The sequence below is a fragment of the Lampris incognitus genome, chromosome 14 (assembly GCF_029633865.1).
Source record: "Lampris incognitus isolate fLamInc1 chromosome 14, fLamInc1.hap2, whole genome shotgun sequence".
In the NCBI taxonomy this organism is placed as follows: Eukaryota; Metazoa; Chordata; class Actinopteri; order Lampriformes; family Lampridae; genus Lampris; species Lampris incognitus.
The window spans coordinates 24101255-24123803 of record NC_079224.1 but is presented as its reverse complement, the minus strand read 5'-3'; the positions used below and the strand labels follow the sequence as shown (position 1 = coordinate 24123803).

The 22549-nt window shown below is 42.0% G+C and overlaps 1 protein-coding gene across 1 annotated transcript in view; it reads left to right on the top strand.

Annotated features, from left to right (window-relative positions):
- The first annotated feature begins 822 nt into the window (after positions 1 to 822).
- The window catches only part of gtf2b (general transcription factor IIB), a 28479-nt gene continuing 6752 nt past the window's right edge, over positions 823 to 22549 (top strand). The window contains exons 1-5 of the mRNA XM_056293264.1: positions 823 to 878; positions 2150 to 2262; positions 5945 to 6078; positions 18231 to 18377; positions 18691 to 18820. Of these exons, the coding sequence (XP_056149239.1) occupies positions 862 to 878; positions 2150 to 2262; positions 5945 to 6078; positions 18231 to 18377; positions 18691 to 18820 (541 nt within the window). The 5' untranslated portion in view covers positions 823 to 861. The remainder of the gene's footprint in view (positions 879 to 2149; positions 2263 to 5944; positions 6079 to 18230; positions 18378 to 18690; positions 18821 to 22549) is intronic.

The window sequence follows — 22549 nt, the reverse complement described above, 5'->3', positions numbered from 1 at the left end:
CAAGTTTATCTGTCTTGTCGGCAAATGTCACATCCATAAGTTTAAAGTGCTTCAGATCACACCTAATATCCGGCTGTTTTGTGCTGAGCTACAATATCTCTTTGACTCTGTTTCTGAGATAACAACGAACATAAAAGCTATTAAGATCTCTCAAATAATAGGGAAAACATTTGGTAATACAAATATATAAATTGCATAATATATACTTGAGCTTGCCTCTCCCTAATACATTCTGATGTTGACAGTAATGTTTTTTGTTTTACTTTTTATTTTTTCGTTCTTTTTTCTTTCTTTTAATATATTTGTGTTGATGTCTTATGTATAAACACAAGACGTTAAAGTTGACCAGTTCTCTATATGTTAAGTTGACTGATGTATTTTTCTGTATTTTGTGTTGAAATGTGTATTTCTTTTGAATGTCTTGAAATGTATCTTTGTATAACGTGTTGAAATGTGAATTTCTCTGTATAATGTGTTGTATTGTGTTTAATAAATGTGTTCCAGTAATTTAAAAAAAAACCAGGCGCGGTGACATGACCAGCTTGTTTCAAAACAGGCCCGTCTTTGCCTTGTGTAAGACATGAGGGCAAGACATGAAATTTGGTTGTTACACTTAAAGCAAATTTTAACTGCACATGTGTTTCAATTTATGATCGATAGTGTTTTGGTGTATTTAACTACAAATGTCTACAAGAAATTCCCCGATGACTTTCTGTTTTCGCTTTCGGAATTCGGTTGCCTTATTTTGAGCCTTCTGTCCATCCGTCACCACACGGACACGTGGTATAAAATTAGCTATAAATATAAGTAAACGGATCCATTGTTCGAAACTCTTCGGTGGCTCGGGAAGCGAGTGCTGACATGGCGTCGACAAGCCGGTGCGTACCAACTGTTTAGCAACTTAGCGTTAGGTCATTCTTAGTTCGTGTTTTAGCACACGGAACTTGATATCAGAAATACGTTGCGTTTGTTTAATACGTACGCATATGGTAAACACCTACAGTAACATGATGACTTTACAGCATCGTCCTTGAGCTTTGCTGTAATACTTTGCGTTGGGCTGGCTAGTTGGCTACCACGGTGTTGGCTGTCACGATCAGAATCTGTTATACTAAGACATTGCTCATTCACAGTGTCGCATCACATCTGTCCGTCGTTGCATTTATATGACTATCTTTTTCATGTCAGAAATGGTAGTAGCTGTCCTGCTGTAATATAAGCTACACGGAAGGATATGGTAGATTGTCGAAGCTAGCTGAGCCATTAGCTCGTCGTTTCTTGTTTATCAGGACGCGAAGCGTTCAACCAACTTTATTGTTAAGTCTCGCCAGCAGTTAAAATAATTATCGTCCAGCTTGATTGTTTCATTAAAACAGTGACGTCGCATCTTTAAAAATAATGTTCAATTCAAATTTAATCTTTTTGGACACCTTTCCTCTCTTATAGGCGCGTCCAGGAAACGTTTTTCTCAATTCTGGGACTGAATCGGTATTTAACATGGTTGTAAATAAAGGAGACGGAGAGCGAATTATTTTTGTGGTTTCTCTACGTCATCGTGATCATCGTCGTCATCGAATCACTTTTGGGATGCGCTTCTGAGATGTTGCTCCCGTGCTTTTGCTGATTCTATTAACGGTGGATAATGCAACTTTGTGACCTGTTGTGATTTTTTTTTTCTTTCCTTTGACTGTCTGGAATCGCATGTGGACACAGCTTTGATCAGTTTTGAGATTTCAATTTATTTGCTTGACACCACAGGTGAACTCGCTGTAGTCTACCTCAAGCAGTCAATCTGTAAAATTTGTGGCATAAGAATGTGCATCCAGGCTTGATAATTTGGCCTTAAAGTCTAAAAAATAAGGAGAAATTCGCGGGACACTCGCCTTTCACTGGGCTTTACTCTTCCTTTCCTCTTGAGTTTTTTTTTTGTAGTATGTAGTCTGTGTCTGCCTGTGGGTGAATTTTCATAAGACAAGGCCAGAGGGGATGGAAGTCTGTTTGCTGACTTTATTTTTTTCCTCTGTTCCAGACTTTGTAGGTGTTCATTGTGTTTTGTGTCCCCACCGCCAACACCATCGTTAAAACCTGTAGGGGTTTTTGTTAACCATACTGATGCCTGTGCTGTTTTTTTTTTCTTTCTTTTTTGTAGCGGAGAGGCACTGGCCCTTCCCAGAGTGCAATGCCCGAACCACCCTGATGCTCTGCTGGTGGAGGATTACAGAGCAGGGGACATGATTTGCCCTGAATGTGGTCTTGTTGTGGGTGAGCAGTTACTTATATATATATATATATATATATATATATATATATACATACATACACATAGTCACACTGCTTGCATGGTATATGGCTTTTGTGGGCTAACATGCACTTTATTTCACTTCACTTTTGGCTCTTATTGAACTGCTGTTATACACGTACAGATAATATGAACATGCACCAGGAAATATATGAATTTGTCAAATGTCAACAACATGGTATGCTGTCAATCAGCTTAACTAATTTGTCATTCACAGATGTAATGGCTTGGCATTACACGCAATATTCTGGGGTACCAGCTGGGACTCTTAATTGACAATCTTTTAATCATAGGTCTGCAGTCAGCTCAAACCAACATAAGTCAAGTCAAACTTTATTTATATAGCACATTTCATACACAGGGCAACACAATGTGCTTTACATAAAATGACAATACAATTGCAACTCAATCATAAAAGTGCAAATACAGAAAATAAATATGCATATCAATAGGTGTTAGTGCAGAATATACAAATATCAAAATATACAAAACAAACACACACACCAAAAACTTAGCCGTAGGCTGTTTTAAAAAGGAAGGTTTTTAAATGTGTCCAAAGTGGGGGGCCTCTCTCAGGTCCTCAGGCAGGGCGTTCCATCCACTTGGGGCGTAAATACAAAATGCAGATTCCCCTGCTCTAGACCTAGCATGAGGGATGGTTAAAAAACCACTGCCATTGGACCCGAGAGTCCTTGCTGGTTTGTAAGTAGTTAGCATGTCTTTTATATAGTGTGGTGCAAGGCCATTTAGCGCTTTGTATACAATTAACAGAATTTTAAAATTGGTTCTAGTTTTGACGGGGAGCCAGTGCAGAGATCTAAGAACAGGTGTACCATGTTCATATTTTTTAGTTCCGGTGAGAACACGTGCTGCCGCATTTTGAATTAACTGTAGTTGACGCACAACTGATTTTGGGAGGCTGGTGAATAGTCCATTACAGTAGTCTAGTCTACTTGTTATAAATGCATGGATTATTTTCTCACAGTCTGATTTTGATAGAAAGCCCCTTAGTTTTGATGTTTTTAAGATGGTAGAAGGCTGATCTTGTGAGATGATTGATGTGGCTCTTAAAATAAGGATGCATTTTTCAGTTCACAGTATAGATGATAATGCTGTAAACGTAAAACCAATAATCTTACTCATTGAACCTACTGTTAAGTCATCCATGCATACTGTCAGTCATTTAGTCTACTTATTGGAGAGTTGCCAGCCCACTCCTGACTTTATTCTGCTCCTTGCAAATCAACAGTTTTTCCTGGTAGATTAATACTGTCCCCTCTTCACCTATCAAGGACTGAGCATTACAATGTAAAATAACATGACTGGATGTACACAACACTATGATCACATTAAACATAAAATCAACTACTTCCTGGTTGTTGTTCCTTACACACAGTTGAATGATATTCAGACTCGTCTCATCTTGCATGATGCTTTCAGTCTTTTTGTGGGCTAGGCACATGCGTTGCAGCATGCACAGACACCACAGACAGTAAAAAGCCATTTACACTCGTAGCAGACAGCACTTGGGGGCTGCAGTGGCTAGTGGATCAGTCATTCCCTATAATGAGCCCATTGAGGAACAAACCGGTCCATATGGGATGTAAAGAGTATGCGTGTCCTCTGTAGTCTCTATCCAATAGCTGTTGGTCTGCAAATTGCGTCTGGGATTGATAGATGATTAAAAAAGGCTAATAGGATTAGAATATTTTAAGAAATCTAATCCTTACAGTTTAGGATCCAGCCATCATAAGTGGAGGAAAATATTAGTCTCAAGTCGGATATTAGCTGTGATGATGTAACCACTCTCTACTGCTCACTTTCTTTTTATAAGTGGAACGGCTGTTAACATGTTTTCTCTTCAGTGTTTTTTTTAAAATCTACATCGGTTCTTTACTGTTCCAAGAAAGAGTGATCAATGGGGAGAGAAAGCAAGGGCGGATGGCATTCTTCTAAAGCTTTCAGCCAAATTTAAATCCATATTACAGAGTGTAATGTTTGTGCTGTCTCTGCACACCCCTAAAGAAATTTTCTTTTTAACTGCAAGAGTGCCAACACCACGTCCAGTAACGGGAACTGAAGGTCAAGGAGTGTTTACACATTCTAAATATTTGAACGAAAGTGGTGCAATGAGTTGATTCCTCTAATTATGGTACTAACTCGTGGTTGACTACTATAAGGACATCATGGAGTTGACAAGAACTAAAAAGAGTTGGGTATCCAATTTTATTCTTGACTGCAGGCATTTCTTTTTTATGGAGAGTTGAGAGACAACTCATTTTGGTATTTCTTTTGTATTTGCTTAGTCAGTTGGAAAGGTAAATGGGAGATGGAGTAGGGTAGACATGGGAGAAAAACTCTGGTGGGATTCAATCCTAGGTCAGCAGAGGTTAACAGGCGACATCAGAGGTGGCAGACATAACCACTTCCCACTTGCATTTTCTGATTGTGTTTGTAAGAACCATTAACACTAGAACGACCAAAATGGTCATTATGAACGTTTTAGCTTTTCAAAGTTTAATAACTTTGTGAAAGAAAAAAAAGATGCAGACCTGCCGCTCCCTAAATGCTCCGAAAATTGCATATATTTGTATTAAAATGAGTTTTAGATCAATCACACAAAAAAAGTTAGAAGATCTACCTACCTAAAACGACCATCGACGATCAAAATGGCCGTCGGTTATGAAACTCTATATTCAGAGTTCAAGATAAATACCCAATTGAGACATTAATGCATTGCATATGTTAGTATGTCTGTTAGGAAACGACTGACCCATGGTCATTTTAGGTAGGCGTGAAATCCCAGTCATTCTAGTGTTAAGCAGGCAACAGTAATTTGTGTAGTGTCAAATTATTGCTGACAAACACAGAATACATCATCAGACAGTCTGCTCCGTTAAACTCGTTTCCACATTTCTGGCATCATATTTCCTATCTTTTTGTTGCTGTCAACCAAGCCAAAGGAATGGGGTAGTTTAAGATTAAAAGATCACTTTGACATTGGAAAAGATTCAAAACCTTGCATCAACTGGTTGCTCCTTATCAGGGAAGGTAAACAAGAATTAATCTATTTAAAAGGAGACTTGTGTAAAAGGCAGGAGAATGTCATTTTGTCTTTCTGGCCTCCATCAGGCCTGACTGAGGGCTATGGAAGTTTTATTTATTTTTTTGTAATTTTCCCCTTTCTCCCCAATTGTATGCGGCTAATTGCCTCACTCTTCCGAGCCATCCCGGTCACTGCTCTACCCCCTCTGCCGATCTGGGGAGGGCTGCAGACTACCATGTCTCCTCCGATACATGTGGAGTCGCCAGCCGCTTCTTTTCACCTGACAGTGAGGAGATTCGCCAGGGTGACGTAGTGCGTGGGAGGATCATGCTATTCCCTCCAGTTCCCCCTCCCCCTGAACAGGTGCCCCGACCGACCAGAGGAGGCGCTAGTGCAGCAAGCAGGACACAAACCCACATCCAATTTCCCACCCGGGGACAAGGCCAATTGTGTCTGTAGGGACGCCCAACCAAGCTAGAGGTAACACGGGGATTCGAACTGGCGATCCCTGTGTTAGTATGGTAGGCAATGGAATAGACCTCTACACTACCTGTACGCCCCAGTTTATTTTTTTAAATTGTTAAATTATTTTCCACCAGGTGACCGGGTAATCGATGTGGGCTCTGAGTGGAGGACGTTTACCAATGAGAAAGCTACCAAAGATCCATCCAGAGTTGGAGACGCCCAAAACCCACTGCTCAATGGAGGAGACCTAACCACCATGATCAGCAAGGTGAGAGGCAGCCATGTCTGTAGTTAGTCTTGGGTCTACTGGGTGCCTCCTTTTCACTGTCACAGTGGTAGGTGGGCTTTAACCCAGGCAGAGAGTTGTAGAGGGTGGGTAAAATTCTTCTTATATTCATATAGGTTTTGCTTTTTGACCTGCTGTTGGTGCCAAGACATTATTATAGGTGTTATGAAATGAGTTAAAATGAAATGTAAATTTCAAAGGGATTTGGACGGCATGGTGGCCCAGTGGTTAGCGCTGTGGCCTCACAGCAAGAAAGTCCTGGGTTCGAACCCCGGGGTTGTCCAACCATGGTTTCCCAATCCCATTCCAGGTCATCCTGTGTGGAGTTTGCACGTTCTCCCCCGTGTCTGTGGTTTGGTTTTCTCTGGGTGTTCCGGTTTCCCCCACCATCAAAAGAAACATGCATGTTAGGGTTTATACTCCTGTCTGTGCCCCTGACGAAGGCAATGGGAAAAGAACTGGAGTCAGTCCCCAGGCTCAGCATGAAGGTGGCAGCCCACTGCTCCTAGCTACACAGATCACAGCTAGGATGGGTTAATTTGCAGTAACTGAATTTTCCGAAGGGGATTAATAAAGGAAACCTAATGATGTCTAAAATGAACAGTTAGGACCCTTGAAGATCCTTGAAGAACAAGTACTATTTGCTTCTTTTTTAAATATTTGGAATATTTTACACTATTACCATAGATAATGGAGAGTGTGGCATTTATAAAGTCCAAGCACGGGATCATTACACAGATGCTTTTTACCAAACACTGAATTTTTACAAAAGTAGTTGGTTTACCAACTCGCCACTAAATATTGATCTCAGCTTGGCATCTGAAAACTTCCTGAATATGTCCAAGTTTCATAACATTTGTGTGGCTCCTATCTGTGTAGTTGGTAAAGAAATGCTTGAAAATTTATTCTGCAGAAAAAATTTGTCACTGGAAATACTTTTCTTCAATAATGGGGCTTGAATGCCCCAATGACCTCAGTCTCGGCACGGATATCGTCATGCCTTGCTGTTATCTCTGCATGGATGAAAGAACGCCACCTTCAGCTAAACGTTTCAGCTTAACCTATCTAAGACTGAGCTCCTTGTCATCCCAGCCAGTCCATTCTTACAACAACCGATCAATATCTGGCTGGGATCAACCCAACTCATGCCCACAGTCTGCCCGAAATCTGGGTGTCATGACTGATGACCAACTAACATTTAAGGTTCACATGGCCTCGATTGCTCAGTTGTGCTGATTTGCCCTGTACAACATCAGGAAAATTAGACCCTACCTGTCTGAGCATGCAGCACAACTCCTAGTATGGGCTCTTGTAATTTCACGCATTGACTACTGCAACTCCTTACTGGCAGGTCTCCCTGTATGCACTTTCAAACCTCTGCAAATGACCCAGAACGCGGCGGCACGTCTGGTCTTCATCCAACCCAAAAAAGCAAATGTCACTCGGCTGTTCATATTCCTCCACTGGCTCCTAGTTGCTGCCTGCATTAAATTCAAAACCTTAATGTTCGCTTACAAAACAGCAACTAAAACTGCTCCCACCTACCTGAACTCCCGCTTTCAGGTCTACACTCAGTCTCGCTCACTACGCTCTGCCAATGAAAGACATCTGGCACTTCCACCACAATGGGCCCCAAGTCACTAGCCAGACTCTTCTGTAGTTCCCCGGTGGTGGAATGAGTTACCAAACTCCATTCAATCTGCTGAGTCCCTCTCCATCTTTTTTTTTATTATTATTTATTTCTGATTTTTCCCTTTTTCTCCCAATTTAGTGGCCAATCGATCCCTATTTTAGTTCAAACACCCACCCTCGTACTACATGGGTTCACCAAATGCATCTCTCTGGCCGGCAGTCTCGAAGGAGACGCCTCGCCACTTTCATGACGAAGTGAATCCAGGCTGAAACACTGCTTTTTCCAACACACCCAGAGGCGCATTCATGTGACGAACACAAGCCGACTCCGCCCCCCCTCCCGAAGACGGCATTGCCAATTATTGCTCCTTCATTGAGTCCGGCCATAGCCAGATCTGATGTGACCGAGGCGCGAACCCCGGTCCCCAGTGGGCAACTGCATCGACACAAAGCTGATGCTTACACCGCTACACCACCGCGGACCCATCCTCTCCATCTTTAAGAAGAAGCTAAAGACCCAGCTCTTTCTTGAACACCTCCACACCTGATGGTATTAAAAAAAAAAAACCCAAAAAAACCCGCTTCTGTTTGCCTTTGTTGCACTACCTGTTGACACCTATGTCAACAGACATACAGTGCATCCGGAAAGTATTCACACCCCTTCACTTTCCCCACATTTTGTTATGTTACGGCCTTATTCCAAAATGGATTAAATTCCTTTTTTTTTCTCATCAATCTACATACAAAACCCCATAATGACAAAGTGAAAAAGGTTTTGTAGAAATTTTTGCAAATTTATTAAAAATAAAAAACTGAAATATTGCATGTACATAAGTATTCACACCCTTTGCTATGACACTCAAAATTGAGCTCAGGTTCATCCTGTTTCCACCGATCATCCTTGAGATGTTTCTACATCTTGATTGGAGTTCACCTCTAGTAAATTCAATTGATTGGACATGATTTGGAAAGGCACACACCTGTCTATATAAGGTCCCACTGTTGACAGTGCATGTCAGAGCAGAAACCAAGCCATGAACTCAAAGGAATTGTCTGTGGACCTCCGAGACAGGATTGTATCGAGGCACAGATCTGGGGAAGGGTACAAAAAAAATTTCTACAGCTTTGACGGTCCCGAAGAGCACAGTGGTCTCCATTATTTGTAAATGGAAGAAGTTTGGATCCACCAGGACTCTTCCTAGAGCTGGCCGCCCAACCAAACTGAGCAATCGGGGGAGAAGAGCCTTGGTCAGGGAGGTGACCAAGAACCCGATGGTCACTCTGACAGAGCTCCAGCGTTCTTCTGTGGAGATGGGAGAACCTTCCAGAAGGACAACCATCTCTCCAGCACTCTACCAATCAGGCCTTTATGGTAGAGTGGCCAGATGGAAGCCTCTGCTCAATAAAAGGCACATGACAGCCCGCTTGGAGTTTGCCAGAAAGCACCTAAAGGACTCTCAGACCATGAGAAACAAGATTCTCTGGTCTGATGAAACCAAGATTGAACTCTTTGGCCTGAATGCCAAACATCACTTCTGGAGGAAACCAGGCACCTCTCATCACCTTGCTAATACCATCCCTACAGTGAAGCATGGTGGTGGCAGCATCATGCTGTGGGGATGTTTTTCAGTGGCAGGAACTGGGAGACTAGTCGGGATCGAGGGAAAGATGAATGGAGCAAAGTACAGCGAGATCCTTGATGACAACCTGCTCCAGAGCGCTCAGGACCTCAGACTGGGGCGAAGGTTTACCTTTCAACACAACAACGACCCTAAGCACACAGCCAAGACAACGAAGGAGTGGCTTTGGGACAAGTCTGTGAATGTCCTTGAGTGGCCCAGCCAGAGCCCAGACTTGAACCCCATTGAACATCTCTGGAAAGACCTGAAAATAGCTGTGCAGCGATGCTCCCCATCTAACCTTACATAGCTCGAGAGGATCTGCAGAGAAGAATGGGAGAAATACCCCAAATATAGGTGTGCCAGGCTTGTAGCTTCATACCCAAGAAGACTTGAGGCTGTAATTGCTGCCAAGGGTGCCTCAACCAAGTACTGAGTAAAGGGTGTGAATACTTATGTACATGCAATGTTTCAGTTTTTTATTTTTAATAAATTTGCAAAAATTTCTACAAAACCTTTTTCACTTTGTCATTATGGGGTATTGTATGTAGATTAATGAGAAAAAAAAGGAATTTAATCCATTTTGGAATAAGGCTGTAACATAAAAAAATGTGGGGAAAGTGAAGGGGTGTGAATACTTCCGGATTTACTGTATAACCTAGTTTATTTGACTTACTTGCATTGTCGCCTCCTGATTGGATCCTTGCTTGTGTTGTACTAACTCTCGGATGTACGTCTTTTTGGATAAAACTGTATACTAAATGAAATTGTAAATACATCCTGGTTTAACGACGAGACACGTGCTCTTAAGTGGGTCTGCAGGAGACTGGAACGTAAATGGCGAAAATAAATAAAACTTTTAACTGTTGACACAACTTTTCATCATCCCTATATCACTTGAAAATCAGACCTTTGTACTTGTTCTTGAATTACGTAACGTTTGTATATTATTTGAGTTCATGCTCAAACTGTTCCACAAATTTACCCCACAGATTGAAATGCCCGTGCTCTTCAAAGTTGTTCAACACATAATTTCTTGAAGTTTAATTTCCCTGTCAAATTATATTCCCCTTCTCTGACAATATATTTTGTATATTACTCTGTAGTAGATTGTTTCTTGCTTTGAACATTATTTGTGCTGTTAAATTCTGTTAAAACCCCGAACTTGAAGGCACTTTGCTTTGAAAATGACTTGTTTAAAAATAACTTGTTTGTTGTTTGTAACACAAACAACAAATATGTTAGTGAGCATTACCATAGCCTAACACTAGCTCACATTAAGCTAACGCTAACTCAATTAAACGAATGGTAAGAAAGAGTTCTTATAGTTCAAAACTACTTTAAGACACAAACCATATGTTAATATTAAAGTACTACAACGAATACCAACTTTTTGCCTCTCCGGGGGTGCTAATACATTAAACGTTTCATTGTATATGCTTTCATTTCACCTTTTATCTTTTTTTTCTCGCTCGCGGTAGGAACTTGGTAAGTATCAGCAAGTAGTTTTCAAAGTAAAAGCCCCTCTAGTCAAAACGGGAAATAAGACACTATAAGCTTAAAATGACTGTTCAACAGGACTATCTCTTCTTTGGTGCTAAACATGAATTAGGTTATTTACACTCCCACCAAAATTATGAATGTTTCATATTAAATGACACAAACTATAAATAATTTTCACATTAAGAGTGACAATGTTCTTTTACAGTCATAAGCTCAAGAAGCCTCTAACAACAGAACTAACTTCTTGTCTGGACGCTCCAACGTGGAAAGTTTACCAATGCGCTCACCCTTCTTGTTCAGTCTCTCATCTCCTACTGAGATTTTCACTCTCCTTACAAGTCCATCCTTACCACTGACAGTAAGACCCTTGTGAGTCTCCATTCACCTCTGGGTGACAGTTCATCTGTGTCCATCACTATATCACCCACTTGTACATTTCTCATTGGCGAGTGCCAACACTACCTTGCGGTGATGTTGTGAAGATACTCCTGTTTCCAGTGACTCCAGAACTGCGCTACCAGCTACTGTATGCGGCGCCATCTTTTCGCTCCATAAAAGTTCTCTCTAGGGAATATGCCAGTTGGAGGCAGTGCTGTGTTGGATTTCATGTTGATCAGATGATTCGGGGTGAGTGGTTCCAGGCTGTCAGGACTGTTTTAAGTTATCTACTGTGAGGGATCGACTGTTGATTATTGCCATGGCTTCATAGAGTAAAGTCCATAGTGAAGCGTCGTTGAGTCTGCCATGGGAAAGTGATAGGGTGGAGTTCAGAACATGCCTGATGGTCTTTATCTGGTGCTCTCACATGCCACCTGCATGACGAGTGGGGCGCGTTCATGACAAAGTCACACTGCTTTTGTGACAGAAATATACGGAGTCTCTGTGTTAAGATGTTGTAGGGCTGCCTTGAATTCATTCTTTGCACCAACATAGTGCCTTGGTCTCACTGGATTTGACGGACTGCACCTCGAACAGCAAGGAAGCATTGCAGGCCATTGATGAAGGCATCTGTGGACATATTCTCTAGCATCTCAATGGGAACAGCCAATGAGCAAAAGCAGGTAAAGAGCAGGCCATATCGTTTACGTTGTTTCCTTCCCTCCGTAGTGACGAAAGGACCGAAGCAGTCCATACCGCAATATGTGAATGGTGGGGTGGGTTCTATGCATTCTGTTGGTAGGTCACTCATTTTTTGGCTCTCTGTAGGTCTCCTGAGTCTACAACAAGTCACACACTGGCACATGTATGAGGCAACTGCTCAGCTCATTCCAGGAATCCAATAGGCATTGGATCTGATTTCGTTTGTGGTGAAGCCTTTCCCCTGATGCTTTGTCTTTTCATGGTTGTGAGGCTATTATCAACTTCATCACATGATGCTCTTTGGGGATGACAATCGGGTGCTTAAATGAGTCAGCAATGAGAGGTGGAGTCTTCCTCCCACCTTGAGGGTACTGTCTGTGTCTACAAAAGCATCAAGGTAGTGCAGTTTGTTGCAATGTGGTAGTTGACTTCCTTTGTTTAACAACTTGATTTTTTTTTCTCATATGCTTGACTTTTCAGGTCTTGGATTATGACATGTTCAGTGCTTTCTTGTTCACTCACTGTAGAAGGAGCATGTGATTTGATTTTCTTAGCTTAGCCCATCGCAAAAGGTGGGCCACAGTCTTGGTGGCTCGGGACCATGATGAGAACTTGGGGCAGACGGTCGGCAAGACTCATTGGTATTATAGTCTTTGTTTGCAGCGTTTGTGTCCTTTTGATTTCTGAATCTCCTATGGATAGGTCTAGTACTACATCCTTTGGTGTAGGTATGTCTTTTTCTCAGAGGAACATGGGACCAATGAACCAGCTGGATAAGTGGTTCATTTACAGTTTTCCCCAGGATGCACTGTATGCTGTATTCTCATCTGAGGGGACATAAAGCCATTGCTGGGGGCTTGTGCTATAGCGGATCTTCTGGACTCAGTTGGCGACAAAGGTATGAAAGCGCCGTGCATCATTATTTATGTAGCCTATGACTACCGTTTGAGTCTGTCCAAAGTATTCTTTCCCATCAGCATAATCAAGCTCCTCTCTGAGCATATTGCTGATGTTGTCTGAAACCACTACTACTACTGCTACTTTTGGCTGCTCCCGTTAAGGGTCACCACAGCGGCTCATCCTTTTCCATTTCTTCCTGTCCTCTGCATCTTCCTCTGTCAAACTAGCCACCTGCATGTCCTCCCTCACCACATCCATAAACCTCTTTGGCCTTCTTCTTTTCCTCTTCCCTGGCAGCTCCATTTAATTCAAGCCTTGGTATTGCTGTAAACTTTGTGGGGAAAAACATGGGCCTTTCCTATCACTAGAGAACAATCAATCTCTCCTCTTTGGTTCCTGACTCTCAGATAAGAGCATTTACCATATCCGCTGGTGCTTGCATCCCAAAAGTGATGCAACTCTGTTTCTACAACCTCTCTAAAATTGGAAGGTACGTAACATCGAGCTATGTTTATCTTCTCTAGGTTGGCAAAGTCACGTCCCCAGCTCTTCCACCGTGGCTTTAGCCTCTTCTGCAGGGGATCATCCCAGCCAATACCTTGGTGGCACATTTCCTGTAAGATCTTCTTCCCAGTGAGGACATATAATGCGAGGAAGCCGAGAGGGTCATATATGGAGGCGACAGTATGCCTTTACGTGTCACGGGTTGGTCTTTCAAGGTGTTGTTAAATCTGAAGCTATCCTCCTCTATGCGCCAGTGAATCCCTAATGCTCGCTGCAGTGGTATGTCATTGAATGAGAAATCCTTTGTCTTGGCGTCTATGGCACATTCTGATGAGGGTATGCTCTGCAGGACAGCGTGGTTGTTTGACACAAATTTGTGAAGATGGAGACCACCTTTAGTGCATATCTCTCTTGCCTCGTGTGCCAACTGAATGGCTTTTTCCACAGTGTCTGTACTTGTGACTCCATCATCTACATAAGTCTCTTGTGACGAACTGGGATCCTACTGTTTGTGAGGGACTTTTCCTTTGCAAGGTATTTCAGCCTATAGTTCACAGAGCCAGGGGATGACACTGCACCGAAAAGATGTACCTTCATTCGGTATTCCTGAGGTTGTGAGTTCGTGTCTCGTATCTTTTTAGCGTGGTAGATGCCATGATAAGGAATGAACCATCGTTCACCTTGAGTTCCGTCTTCCTGTACCTCTTCGGCATCATCTGTCTCTATGACTTCTTTCATGTATGTTGTATAGTCCTTATTTTTCTCATTCCTGTAGAACTTCCATTGTAAATGACAGCCTGATTTCAGCAAGTTTCTGATAATAAGTTTCTTATTATCAGGTAAGTGTGGCCGCTGCTTAAAGAGCAGAGGCATCTTGTAATGTCCCAGGTCATTTTTCCTTATAACATCTTAGAGTTTGCCCAGGAAAACAAGATCCTGTTGTGAGACAGTCTTGTCATCTCTTTTGGTGTCCTTAAAGTCTGACTCCAGGGCACTTATCACACTTCATCAAGGCACGGTGTTGAGCAGCTGACAATGCTCTGGGGTCGTTGTCTTTTCCTGCTAATACTTGTCTGGGTATCAGTGCTCTGGGACAGTTGCACCCAATTAGGAGTCCTACATCTCACAGCTAAGGAGAGGTGGCATCTTATCGGTGATTGCTGTCAAGTGAGGCCATCATTTTGCTGTTTCATGAGTGGGTATATGATCACGGTTCCGAGGAATGCAGTCTTTTGTATATAAAGGAGGAAGGTCGACGTGAACGCATGAATTGTAGCCTCTCACACGGAGTCCAGATACCCTTTCACTCTTCATGATCATGTTCTCTGAGTATAGTGGTGAGTTTCAGTTTCTCAGGGTAAGCGTCGATGAAGGTGCTGTCACTTTGAGTATCTAATAATGCATAGAAAAGCTGTCCCTTAGATGGGTTTGTAGCGGAGGACAGCCACATGGGGATGATCATGGAAGTGCTGTATAACTGACCCCCTCTAGTGACGTTGAGTGCCATGGCTGCTGTGGTTTCGTTAGCCGTATTTGAGCTATGTTCACAATGGATACAGGCCTTTCTCTACCATCACGTCTTCTGTAGTTGTCATCATGGAGACAGGTAGGGTGCCTTCCCTTGCATACATCACAAGTGTGGCGGTGACGACATTCCTTGGCGCTATGACCTGGTTTCACACGTTCTTAACACAGCTTATTGTTCATGTGTTTTTGTCGATCCTCAAGGGGCTTTTCCATGAAGTCTGGGCACTTGGTGAGTTGATGCTTGTCATCTTTTAACCACATGCAGGGGTGTCTTGATTTTCAATTGCTTGATATTGAATTATCACTGTTTAAGGCAGTTTGAGTGGTGAGGACATTGCCTTTTTTTCCTTTGTTTCATTTGTGCTTCCTTTGTCATGGGATGAGTTAGATGAGTGAAGAGCATGTAGGGAAGTGACTGGGTTGCATGTCATCTCGCCCTAAACTGACACAAATTTAGTGATATCCTCAAAGGTGGGAAACTCTACCTTCCATGAGGATTACCGTGACCAGATGATTCCAATGGGATGCTAACCAATCAGGAACTTTCGGCATCACCTTTTGGTTTTCTTCAGTCACTTAATATTTCTTGACCCTTCACATGAGGCATGTCTTGCAGGAAGGCATTTAGAAAGTCAGAGAATGTTCTTAACTCTTCAGCATTTTTCGACTGTATTTTCGGCCATTTTGACAGCTTGTTCCTAAAAACTGTTTGGATGATAAATGGCTGACCGTAGTGTTGGTTGAGCTTATTCCATGCATCTCTGTATGCCTCATCATCATTCTGATAAAAGGTGCCTTCAAGGCATTTGTGTGCAGGGCCACTGACGTATTTCTTTAGGTAATAAAGTTTTTCAGCTCAAGAAATACCATTTCGGTCTACAAGTGACATGAATGAAGCTTTCTTTTCAATTGTGGGCATTGGGAATCTCTATATGGCTATGCTCTCCTGGATTGCTTGGGCCAGATAGGACACGTCAGTAGGGAGCACTGGTGTGACAATGTGAGGGTTTTGATGGTATGCAGGGGGGTTGGAAGTGATCTGTCTGTTGTTCTGCTGTGTGGTGCTGACTATCAGTTTCCTGTCCGATTTCTGTCTTCAGTCTGGCCCGAGCAGCCTCCATGTCCCTTTCTGCTTGTAGACTCTCTAATTCAGAGCTCTGCATGTCTACTTCCTTCCTATGGCGTTCTTCTATTCTTACTTTTTCCTTTTGTATTCTTTCTTTTTGCATTATTTTGTATTGAGCCTCCTTTGCAGTGAGTTCTGCAGCTGCCTCAGCCCTTTTTGCAGCTATGCTCGTTGATCCAGAGTTGTGACTGGCACCTGACTGAGAGGCAGTACCATGTATGGAGTCTTAGTCATGGGCTAGTAGCTGACAGAGATGGTGTCTTTCACACTCTGCATCAAAATCGCCATCTATTGCTGATAAGTGTTCATAGACTATTTTCATAATGTCTTTAGTTACAGCCTCGCATGCATCAATTTTGCGTCTTCGGTGGATTGTGTGGGACGCGTTTCTGATATGTCTTTCTTAAAAAAAAATTTGTGGACCTTCTGATGTGAATTTTTCATTGTACAGGCTGAGTCATTTTTCCTTTTTACTCGGTTCCTCCTTTTGGTAGGCCAGTATTTTCTCTGTGGGCATACTAGGACTAATGTTACTATTAATGTTAACCCATCAGCGTCATCCATTTTGTGTTGAAGGCTCAGCTAGTTGTTTTTTTCTTACATTGTTATCGCCTTTAATTCTTGCCTCGACATGCCTTCATATTCTTCTTGATGTAGTAAGCCTCTGCTTTGTTGTATTTCTGTTTGTAGCTTATTTATCTGTTCCTTTGTCACCCATTTTGAGCGTAGTTGTATTCCTTACTATCTCTGTTGACCATCACACTAAGTACTGCAACTCACTGCTCTGTGTGCCGTGCCGTTTTATTATGGATTCCGTAGGCTGTGTGGTGTAGCAGGTGCAGTTAAAGCTCTCACTGTAGCATATCCCTCTAAAAGGTGGTCTGACACTTGAACTGATGATTTTAGATTTATCGGAAATCCCAAAACCAATGTAAGAGCTAATTAGAAAAACACAAATGTTAGCGAGCATTACCATAGCCTAATACCAGCTCACATTAAGCTAGCGCTGAGAGAGTTCTTGTAGTTCAAAACTACTTTAAGACACAAACCATATGTTAATATACAGTATTACGAGTACTAACCTTGTGTCTCTTCAGGGGGTGCTAATACATTAAACGTTTCATTTGTATATGCTTTCGTTTCACCGTTTTCTCTTTTCTCTCGCTCGCGATAGGAACTAGGTAAGTATCAGCGAGTAGTTTTCAAAATAGCCCCTCTAGTCAAGACAGGAAATAATACTATAAGCTTAAAATGACTGTTCAACAGTACTATCTCTTCTTTAGAACTAAAACATAAATTGGGTTATTTACAATCCTTATGGCTCTTTTTTGTAGTATACATAATGGTTGTTGGTTGGTTTTGTAGGCGTTACCCCATACCTCCACACAATAGTTCAGATATGATAAAATAAATGAACAATAGAGTGTACAATGATTTATTATGATGATAATAATAAAATTTGTATAGTGCTTTTCTAGACACCCAGAGCGCTTCACACTGAAAGGGGTAACTCGCTTCAACCACCACCAATGTGTAGCACCCACCTGGGTGATGCACAGCAGCCATTTTATGTGGCGTAATTTATGATCCAGAATGTGTCTTGCTTTCCCCATGACTGCAGTGCTCCTTGCCAGCTTTGCTTGCACATATGTTATGCAAGGGTTCCAGCAATTCTGTGGTCTAGTATCACACCTAGAAATTTATTTTCATATACTCTTTCTAGTTGGACATTGTCTGTCACTACTTTTACTTTGGTATTTATTAAGTGATTTCCAAACAACATAAACTTTGTTTTGTCCAGATATAAGGATAATTTGTTTTTGTCAAACCACTGTTTTAATTTTTCCATTTCTATTGTGGTCACCTCCAAAATCTGCTGTAAGTCTCACCAGACCAAAATATATAAGTGTCATCAACAAATAAAACAAATTTCAATATTTGTGATATCTTGCATATCATTTAAGTACAGAATGAAAAGTTTTGGACCTAAAACCGACCCCTGGGGTACACCACAAGTAATATCCATGCATGACAATTTATGTTCCCCTATCATTACAAACTGCTGCCTGTTACTTAAATAGCTTCTTAGCCAATTCTGAACCACCCCTCTGATACCATACCTTTCCACTTTGTCTATTAATCTATTGTGATCAATGGTGTCAATCAATTGTATACTCTCACAGCTCACTTGAGATAAAGTGTCATTGTGAGAGCCACTATAACTCGAGGTTTTGTCCCCACAGGGAACAGGCTCCGCTAGCTTTGATGAGTTCGGCAACTCCAAATACCAGAACCGTCGGACTATGAGCAGTTCAGACCGCGCCATGCTCAATGCCTTTAAAGAAATCACCACCATGGCAGACCGCATCAACCTACCAAGGAACATTATTGTAAGATGCACTTACGAATTAGTTACTCCATAAAACTGCCACGTCTGTGGATTTTTCGCAGTACGACTTTGAAGGGTTATGACCGATGAGTCCAAAACATTTTTGTGGTGTAATTGATAATACTGTGAAATTTCTCAAGATTGCATGTGTGATTTTACCCCTTTCAAAGATTGACTGCGTATGCTGCTTTGAGCTTTTGTGAATGGTTAATATTGACTATCAAACACCATAAAACTTGAATGTGAACGCATATGATGGAATATAAAAAATGATGCGACCCAAAAATGACCGTTTTTTTTTTTTTGCTTCGCAGGACAGAACAAATAATTTATTCAAACAAGTGTATGAACAGAAGAGCCTCAAAGGACGGGCTAATGATGCCATCGCCTCAGCCTGCCTCTACATCGCCTGCAGACAAGAAGGGGTGCCTAGGACATTTAAAGGTCTGACATTTTAAAGAAAAATAGTTCCCTCTGCTTACTTTAAATCACTTTGTATAATGGGTCAGTTATACAAGATGATCAATTATGCAGTTATCACCTTGTATAACAGATCAATTATACAAAGTGATGGTGTGACATAATAGGCCATTAAACGACTTTTACACGAGGCACTTCATTCATGTCATGTTCTCATCTGTGCAAAGTAAATCTGAAGGTTACTTTTTCTTACCTAAAATAAGATATTCAGACACATTCTCATGCACCACAGTTGAATAAGGCTGTCAAAATTGGCCAGAAATGTTCGATTATTCCTTCTAAAAAAAACCCAAAAACATGGGCTCGAACCCATTCGAATATATTTTTGCACATTGTGTCCATAAGAGGGCAAACTAATACGAGAGACATAACTAATTGCATAGATATATTTATTTCAATGTAAACATGGCTTTTAAAAGACTTACATACCTACACATTACAAAATAAACAAATAAATTAATGTCCTATAACATAAAACTTCATCTAAAGACCATAGACCTCGCTCTCTTTCTCTCTCTGCATCGTGGGTGGTGCTAGAGTAAGAAATGAGGACGTGTTGTCTCTCAGCGCGAGATGAATGATTCATAATTGATGTGTTATTCGATAGCCTAATTTTTATACCGATTAGGTAATATACTAGTTTAAATAAATAATGTGATAGTATTTTTTTCTCTTTGCTGAGCAAGTTTTGTGTGAAAGGAATTAAAGGTCCTGACTCCTGTCCCAAATATAGGCTGGTTGTATTCAATGATAGAAGTAAATAAAGGTACGGGCTATTAATTGAATCAAAGAAAGTTGAATTAGTTCATCAGGATACGTTCATTGACAGATATGTTATATCACTCATTTAAGTGACCTCTTCAGTCTCAACTGACTGCAGGTATCCCCACCCTTATAAACAATACAGTTGCATAACGGCCGAAACCAGCGATCACTTTAATATGCATATATAACCATTAACTAGAGTTACATGGCCATGTGTACTATTCGCAGAGGATTTGGGAACGTTTGCAATCACAGCATTGTAAGATGGCGACAGATGTACTCTTGCCCCCCTCCCCCGGTTCAGGGATGGTCGTTCCCTCGTCACATAGATGGCCCGTTTGACTCCCCGTTCAAACCAGCGTTCCTCCCTATCAAGGATGTGCACATCTTCGTCCTTGAAAGAGTGGCTACTGGCCTGTAGATGGGTGGAGGCTAGTCAATAGCCACGCCCATATTTGCATATGAAACTGATTGTTCTACAACTGCATTGTTTATAAAGGGTGGGGATACCTGCAGTCAGTTTAGACTGAAGAGGTCAATATCTGACAAATTTATCCAGATGAACTGATTCAACTTTCTTTGATTTTCTTACCTAGATTATTAAGCATGCATAAAAGATGCTATTAATAGAAGTTTTACAGTATATAGAATGGACATTCAACGCTCTGAGTGAGCTGTGCTGTGATAAACATGGAACAACAATTATCTTTTCCTTTACATGAAACTGGAAATGATAAACCATAGGGCACCTGCAGTGCATGAAGCTTCTGTATTCATTATTCAATATCTGTTCAGTCAGTACAGTAGGCTATACTTTTGTAATATTTTTGTTTTAAATAAAATTAAGGTACACAATTCCGAGAAATGTGAAAAAGAAGTTTTACCCTGAGAGATAATTTACAATAAAGTGCTATTAAAAACCTCTTTCCCGGGCACTGCACAGCAGCTGCCTACTGCTCCTAGCTACACAACTAGAATGGGTTAAATGCAGAGGAAGAATTTCCACACGGGGATCAATAAATTAATAAAATGAAATAAACGGAAAAGCAGGAGTCAGGTGATATGTTTGATGAGATTGTCTGCGTGAAGAAGAGCTGTAACCCACCCTGCAAATAATTAGCTTTGAAAACTGACAAAGAGGCAATTTTCTTTGACTTGTTGGGCAAAAAGTTGGCAATATAATACAACGATGTCAAACACTACGAGAAATTCCATGAATCCCTCAAGAACTGGCCCGGGCGGGGTGAAGGTTAATGAAGTGGCTAACGCTAACCAGAGGGCATCGCCACCTCGCAACACACCAAACACTGATGCATCCGTCGCTAGCTCCAGCTTCGGTGAACTGGCCAAAGAATTTGCTAAACTCACTGCATTAATCTTGGAAAGGTCTGAGGCCCACAACAAGAAGCTAGAGGTTATGTGGGTGACAACAAGAGCTACAGATAGCAAATTGATTGAAATTACCAGTCGTGTTTCTCAAGTCGAGAGCCGACTATGCTTCCTGCAGGATGCTAACAAAAGGCAACAGGCTAAACCCCCAGCCGCAGCCACAGAAGTGGAGGCCCTCCGACAAAAGCTGGACGACATTGAGAACTGGGACGGAAGGAATAATTCACGATTCATTGGATTTCCAGAGGGCAGCGAGGAAGGCGATGCCCTGTCTTCCTAGGTGAGATTTTGAGCATCGACTTCCCAAGGAGACTGGAAATTGACAGAGCACACAGGATTGGGGCATTACGCAAAAGTCCATTTCCTAATCAACCCTCACCAGCGAGACCCATCATCGCCAGGTTCCTGAGATTCCAGGATCGGAACCACATCGCAGAGGCTGCATGCAAGTTGGGTAATGCTATCTGGAAGGAGCACCGCATCATGGTCTTTGCCGAGTACTCCAAGTTGGTTAATGAGAAGCGCATAAAGTTCGAGTGCAAGAAGATGCTTCATGAAAAACACACGAGATTTTCTCTCGACTGGGTGGCACAGTGGTTAGCGCGGTCGCCTCACAGCAAGAAGGTCCTGGGTTCGAGCCCCAGGGTTGTCCTGTGTGGAGTTTGCATGTTCTCCCCGTGTCTGCGTGGTTTTCCTCTGGGGGCTCCGGTTTCCTCCCACAGTCCAAAGACATGTAGGTCAGGTGAATCGGCCACACTAAATTATCCCTAGATGTGAATGTATGTGTGTATGTCGGCCCTGTGTGATAGTCTAGCGGCCTGTCCAGGGTGTCTCCCCGCCTGCTACCCAGTGACTGCTGGGATAGGCTCCAGAATCCCCGTGACCCTGAGAACAGGATGAGTGGTTCAGAAAATGGATGGATGGATGAATGGATTTTCTCTTGACTATCCAGCAGTACTCACCGTGAGATCAGCGCAGGGTCCTCCCCGATTTGATAACCATAAAAGGCCTGGCCTATATTCGCTCCCTGGGATAACCTGGGGTTCCTTTGCTTTGGGTTAACGGCGTTTTGTGCCTCACCGCTCCTGAAAGTTGACTCTTTAAATTACCTGCTTTTCATGGACGTTGATTTGTTTTTCAGGACAGAAACCACGGTGAGGTCAGTAAAATCTTTATTGGGCGACGTAATAACACTACTGATTCCCATAATATAATGTCAGATTTTGGAGGTGGAGTAGTAAGTTTTATTTATACAAAGTCTGCCCATTATGTTGGTTCTTACTACGGGCATCTTGGGTTAACAGTTTGATTTTTTTTTTCTTTCATATAGACTAGTCCAGTCTAATGTGTAAATAATTGCCAAAGTTCAAAATATCACGCTCTTTGTTACTAATGGCATAGTCACGCTTGTGTCAGACAGAGAGGCAGATGTATTATCCGTGCTCCCGGATGTTGGACACAAGCGCAGAAGGGGTGGGTGGGCAGGGCACTGTTTACCGCGGCTTCAAGTTAGAGAATCACGGACCAAACTGACTGTAT